Below are 6457 nucleotides of genomic sequence, written 5' to 3'. Positions count from 1 at the left end.
CTTCTTAAAAAATATTTTTTTTTCTTCCTCAATACTTTATGCAAATATCCCAGGTCCCCAAAGGAGTTGGGTCCAAACTTCCTATTAATGAACTAGATCACCAATTTAGTCAAAAGCCACCAATTTAGTCAAAAGCTGTGACATTTTGTGATAACTAGGGAGCTCTATCAGCAGGAGGGAGGGTGGGTATATGTGAGCTCTAAAATGCAAAGACCTCTAAGTATCATGCCAGGACAGTGTGGTCATAGTCTCCAAGCTCATTGGCATGAAGCTATACTCTTTTTTTTCTGGATCCTGTAATGCCATTTGGGCATAAAGCCTTAGGTAAAATAGGCCAGAAGATGCAGAAAAATGCTGCAGATTGTGAGATTGTTAATATCTCAGGCAAAAAAAAACAACTGAATTTTCACTATTCGCCAGGTGTTGCAAAAGCACATTTCCCAAAAGATGTGAAAGGAGATGTGCTTGGGTCTGTATTCACACACCCTCTGCAGTTGCAGAAGCATTATCTTTAATGCAGAAGTAATATGGCACTTGTCCTGGAGAAAATGAAAGAAACAATAATAAAACAATTTTTTTTATTAAAAAGAGTCAAGGGTAATCCCAAAATATAAATTCTCTCTTGACTCAATATTTCATTTACAATGTACAATTTCACACGGGGGAGGAAAAATGCTAATAAGAGCCTTTTACACAAAATTACATTTCTACGCTCACCTTTAACACACAGAAAGGTGAGGCCCGGCAGTACTAGAATTTAAGGTCTATGTGCTCAGGATGGGGCAGTTCAATTTTAACTAAGTGGAGAGTTAAAAAGGGAAACATACATCATTGTACGATTAAAGTGTTCATTTTAACTGTATATTTAACTAGAAACAGTCATCATGCTGTAATTTTTAGAGGGACTGTGTCGTCCCATCCGAAGTGCATCTTTACAGCTAGAGTGGGTTTCCAAAGGTTTGCCCACCGCTGGTGATCCATCATACAATACACAGATAGAGCCATCTTCTCCAATACGATAGGAAACTTCAAATGGGTCAACCCACAGTGTCAGCTCACTAGGAAGAAGATGGAACAGTCTCTGGTGGCTGAGGCCAATATGTCCAGCTGCACGACCTATCAAGGGGTCCATTTTGTGGTTGATTCTTAAACAACGATACCCTGATCCTTTACATGGAATCTGAGGAAACCAGTGTTGTTTATAATGATCTGTTGAAGACAAAGAGGAGAAGTGGGAGTGGGGAGGTGGAGGAGGAGAATGTGAGGGGGTTGGAGTTGAAAGGGGGTGGGAGAAAGGAAGAAAAACAACATTAGCAACTATTCATTACAATATTACTATTCAATCCTTGCTCTAATTCTAAAATGTATTGAAGAGTATCAAATCACATCATTAAGATTAGCTAAAAAATAAGCCATTTGCATCATCCCAAGGATTACATATTGCTGTAGGCCCATGGCAGTTTTGATCAATTATTTTGGTTGTTTGGAAATTGGAATGTTTTGTTTGCTGTAATTCATTAATCCATATCCATCTACACTATCTCAATCAATAGAGATCAACTGGCAGTTCACATAACTCAAACACTGCAGAAGTTCGACGACAAAGAGACAATAAAGGATCCGTATAGAAACTAGGTCAATATAGGTTTATACAGAAGAACTAATTTATGTGCTTTTAATGAGCCACCAAACCGCATCCAGGGATCTGATGATCTAGAATTACATTAAAACGAGTTTCAGTCTAAAGTCAACAAAACTATTTTATGTATCATCATAAATAAACAAAGGATTTCCAGTTGTTGCCACCTGTACGGGGTTCTAACTACTACTTACAGAGCAGATACGTGAAAGATTAAATAAGCAGATGTTTTGCAGTAGATTCTTACCTTTCATGGACTCTTGCAAGGACTGGCAGAACTGTTGCAATCGACTCTCCTCAATAAGCCCGCTTTGTTTGAGGAGCTTGGTGATGAAAGCAGCAGCTGTTGAGATTTCAGTCTTCATTGTGCCCCTTAGGTTACTGGTCGTCTAACACAGGGATCCTATGAAGACCATACAATAAGTTTATTCTATCCTAGGAATGTTGAGCAAACTGATCATGGGATTTTGGTGAAAATATTGAAGATTTGATCAATCTATTTCTTAAAATTTGGGTAGGACAGTTCACAAGATCTTGCTTTGTAGCATAGAATCCAGAGTCACTAAATCTTTACAGACCCCCAAATGTTTTCCAGTGGTCTGTTGAGGGTAATAATGAGTAGAGGGGACAGCACAACTACCCCTAGTCTGGTCACAGTCGTGTCTAGAATGGAGTTGCTCCTGGTAGGTATGATGTCACAGGAGGGATGGGGCCACTTGGCAGAAGGGGCAGGGCATAGAGGGATTACAGAGCTCCGCTCATAACAGAAAGCAACAGTATGGAGCCCATCTGCACGTGCATATAGGAGAAGGGAGGGAGGTTTTTACATGGGACTGTATGTTGGAGGGGATCAAAGCAGGGGAGTGATTATGTTTTACATGGGACTGTATGTGGGGGGATTAAGGCAGAAAAGTGATATTTTACATGGGACTGTATGTTGGAGGGGATTAAGGCATGGGAGTGATATTTTACATGGGACTGCATGTTGGGACGTTGAAAGAAGGGAGGTGATGTGTTTCACAGGAATCAAGGGAAGCAAGTGATGTTTAACTGCGGTTCTCACGGAAATGAATGGAGTGGAAGAACGCATATGTAACTGCTGCTCCAACCATGTAGGGACCTTGGGGACCCCCGTTCTTGGGATCACCAGTGTTAAAAGGTCAGGTATCTAAAGCCATGTTCACACTCAGGAATTCTGCACCCAAATCTAGTTTAATCAGTGCCAGTTTAGCATTGTACATGCTGCGGAAATCTACAGCCCAGTTCATACGGTGCAGATATTTTCCTGCAAGTAGACACTAAAATCCATGTCACAGAAAAGAAGAATCTGCGTCAGGTGGTCACACATTGATTTGCCTCTTTGACTGGGGATACAGCTGTATGTGGATCCATATAAAAGTCTGCAGATTCAAGATTCTGCTGTCATGGATTTGATACTATAACAGCTGTGTGAATGAGTCTTAAGGCAGTCTTCACACATGGCGGAATTTCCACTGTGGGTATTCCTTTGGATTTTCTACAGCAATTACAGTACAGATAGTCCCCTACTTGCGAATGTTCATGTTACGAAATTTGCAAGATGCGAACGATCTGTCCTGTACAGTATGATGTAATGCTATGGCATTACATCATTCTGCGCAGGGACTGGACAGGCGCTCTGCATAGCCAGCCCTGGGCCTTTCCGAAGGCTCCCGGCTGCACAGTGTCCCGTGACACTGTACGGGACCCCTGAACGTCGGGTGTCGGCTGTTTCTTACAGCAGACACCCGGCAGCAGCAGTTCTGACCAGCCGCGCCACTTGTCGGAACTGTTAGCGCTTTAAATACCGCTGTCTATTCTGACAGTGGCATTCAAAGTGTTAATAGATTCGACAAGCGGCGCGGCTGGTGGGAACTGCTGCCGCTGGGTGCCGGCTGTAAGAACAGCCTGTACCCGACGTTGTATGGAGCGGGATCCACCCGTGATCCCTTCCATCCAAGCATTTGTTCGGACATACGAACAAATGTACTTGTGAACAGGCTCCTGGAACTGAACCTTTTGGCAAGTAGAGGACTATCTGTATAAGCCATGTGGAGAAGATTTTAAAAATCTCTTTTACATGGTGCAGAAATTTTCTACAATGAATCCGCAGCCTTTTTGAAAAGTGCTGCAGTTTTTAAATTCAAAACATGTCCATTCCTGCTGTCAATTTCAGCTATTGAATTACAAGGGTTAAAATCCACAGTATTTCCACAAGTAAATCCATGGCCAAATATATACCATTTAGAATTCAGCAATTTTCAATTCCACATCGAAATCTGCACATTATCAGTTCCAATTTTGGTGCTGAATGTTCCACAGGAGGACATATTCCAGAACGGTGTTGCAGAATATTCTGTCCTCCGTGTTTTTATATGTATTTCATAGGTGTATAAATATTTATATTTTTCTAGTTTTTTAGTGCAGTATCTTTTGTGCAGAAATTGCTATATATCACACTGTTTGTTCTTGATGGTTTATGTGACTCATGCATGATGTATCATACTGCAGCCTAGGCCTAACATAGGGAAACTAGATTGTAAACTCCACTGGTAACAGAGATTAAAATGACCAACCATATAGAGCACCGTGGAGTTATTTGCATAGAAATGTCATATTTCTGATGTTTGTCTCACTACAAAATTAAGCCATACCCAAAAATTTTAAAGGGGTGTTCCAGGCAAACATTAATGACTAGAGATGAGCGAATGTACTCGCTAAGGTAAACTACTCGAGCAATGCGAGTACCTGCCCGCTCGTCTCAAAAGATTCGGGTGCTGGCGGCAGAGAGTGGTAAGTTGCGGGAGTGAGCAGGGGGGAGCGAGGGGGGGGGGGGGGGGGGAGGGAGTGAGAGAGATCTCCCCCCCCCATTCCTCCCCGCTCTCCTCGCCCCCCGCCAGCACCCGAATCTTTTGAAACGAGCAAGCAGGTACTCGCATAAGGCACTACTCGCTCGAGTAGTTTGCCTTAGCGAGTACGCTCACTCATCTCTATTAATGACCTATCCTTAGCATAGGCCTCCAATAGCAGATTGGTGGAGGTCTTGCCACTTGGGCCCCGGAATGATCAGCTGGCAAGAAACGGCTGTCAATCTGCTGGAAAGCTTATAACGCTGTCCATTTGGCAGTGGACGATTTGGAACTGCAACTCTGTCTGACAACAGCTTCTTATCAGCTGATGGTCAGGGGTTACCAGTGGCAGCAGACCTCCACCAATCTGCTATTAATGCCTTAAGCTAAGTGCAGATCATCAACAGTGTTTGCCCGGAAACCCCCTTTAATAATCAGCAGCAATGGAAAAAAAAACATTTGGTGGCACCAGACAGCAGATACTGGGGGTGGAAAAAATATGGGAACCCCTGACCAATAGAACCTTGTTGCTCAGGCAGAAAGTCATTTCTGCCTGGCAGCATCTGTGTCATATTACCACCACTTTAAATCAGTCTCCACATGTCTTATTATTATAGTAAAAATTTACTGGTAACACTGTGAAATATGATTTATAATCTCATGTAATGTAAGACCTGCATTTCGTACATTGTTTCAATATTTTTGTCCACCCTCTGTATGTCTACCTGTATAGAATTGGTTTGCAGCAATAAATGTAAATTTGTCTCACTTCCAAGTATGACTGCCCTCAGCAACTCCATTCTAGTGAGCTCATTGGTAGATTGTCTAGAATGGCGTGCCTGTAGGGGGAAGTTACTGGGAGCCGCTTCAGTCTGACCACAGCTGGCTCCCCTGTTTTCCAGGAAGAGAAGAGGGCGGTGCTATACTGATGATGATGGGGATTATGATTTATGGAGGTGGTCGGGTTACAAAGTGATTAACTAGTTTCTTCTTTTTTCCCTGAAAGCGCTTTACTTTAGACTCCTTGCCTTATTCTTGTAGAAGACGGTGCAGGCAGCGCTTTAAGCTTTCCTTCACGTTCTAGCTTCTCTAAGCCCGTCGGGACGACTAGACAAGCGGAGAAATCATACAGCATTCTTCTCCGCACAGCCAAGGGTAAACAAGAGGGAGGCGTAGTCATGGCGACGCCACTCCTCTGTGACGTCACAATGGATGGAAGCAGCACGTCTGCACAGGTTTGTTACACTGTATAAATAAACAAACGTTCTGGGTGTCACTGATGAGGAATCTGCCCAGCAACAAGTGGGAGTGGGCGGCAGCGGAGGGGAGTCTGCGGTAACTTGTGATAGGACGTGGAGTACAGCAGGCTCTGGACTCTTCACATCACGGTGCACGTCTGTGGGGGTGACTCTGCTGCAAATAGAACCTCAATATACAGGACGTGCGTTAATATACACAAAAAGACTGATGATAGGCAGAAAAACGCAAGGCAACAGAATATTCATGGACCGAAACATGCATACACCTGTGTGAATGCACTCTTATAGTCAATGGGATCCAACTTGTTTCCATAATGCCGTTTTTCTGCTCCCATGATGGAATCGGAAAGCTGTTCGGAATGTTAGTGTGAACAGAACTTATAGTCCCATTACAGTTTATAGGTATATTCATACAGGTGTTCGCAAGCTGTCACTACAAGCTACATTTACACAGGGAAAATCTTGTGCAATTTTCTTTTTCTTCTTCCTTTGCAGCGGTGCTGTGAGGATAAAAATTGCAGCATGTTCTATTTTTTTCCATTGAACGCACACAACTGCGATGTTTTCCATTGAAATCAATTTTAAAAACGCCTCCCATCACCTCTGTGAGGAAGCGATCCTCTGGTGCTGTTTTTAGCCGTGTCGGAGTATCGGCTAGTGTTTCTCACTGTTTTTAATGACAAACCTCACAA

The 6457-nt window shown here is 43.1% G+C and overlaps 1 protein-coding gene across 4 annotated transcripts; it reads right to left on the bottom strand.

Moving 5' to 3' along the window:
• Nucleotides 1–564: 564 nt before the first annotated feature.
• LOC136621149 (protein BTG1-like) lies at nt 565–5682 on the bottom strand. Of its 4 annotated transcripts, none has more exons than XM_066596413.1 (3): nt 5535–5682; nt 1887–2042; nt 565–1209 (listed from the first exon to the last, which is right to left on the bottom strand). In XM_066596413.1, exons 2-3 carry the CDS (start codon nt 2002–2004, stop codon nt 866–868), a joined length of 462 nt encoding a protein of 153 aa, XP_066452510.1. In that variant the 5' UTR covers nt 2005–2042; nt 5535–5682; the 3' UTR covers nt 565–865. The 4 variants fall into 4 exon arrangements, with proteins under 4 accessions (XP_066452510.1, XP_066452511.1, XP_066452512.1 ...); XM_066596414.1 differs by lacking the exon at nt 5535–5682 and adding an exon at nt 2218–2335; XM_066596415.1 differs by lacking the exon at nt 5535–5682 and adding an exon at nt 2280–2333.
• Between the last annotated feature and the right edge of the window lie 775 nt (nt 5683–6457).

The sequence above is a fragment of the Eleutherodactylus coqui genome, chromosome 3 (assembly GCF_035609145.1).
Source record: "Eleutherodactylus coqui strain aEleCoq1 chromosome 3, aEleCoq1.hap1, whole genome shotgun sequence".
In the NCBI taxonomy this organism is placed as follows: Eukaryota; Metazoa; Chordata; class Amphibia; order Anura; family Eleutherodactylidae; genus Eleutherodactylus; species Eleutherodactylus coqui.
This window is presented reverse-complemented; position numbering and strand designations above follow the sequence as displayed.

What these genes read in the sequence shown, in the direction of transcription:
- LOC136621149 (XM_066596413.1), bottom strand. Translation starts at nt 2,004, where the DNA reads ATGAAGACTGAAATCTCAACAGCTGCTGCTTTCATCACCAAGCTCCTC. An exon ending in CTTGCAAGAGTCCATGAAAG is followed by an intron (nt 1,210 to 1,886) that starts GTAAGAATCTAC and finishes TGTCTTCAACAG; the next exon opens with ATCATTATAAACAACACTGG.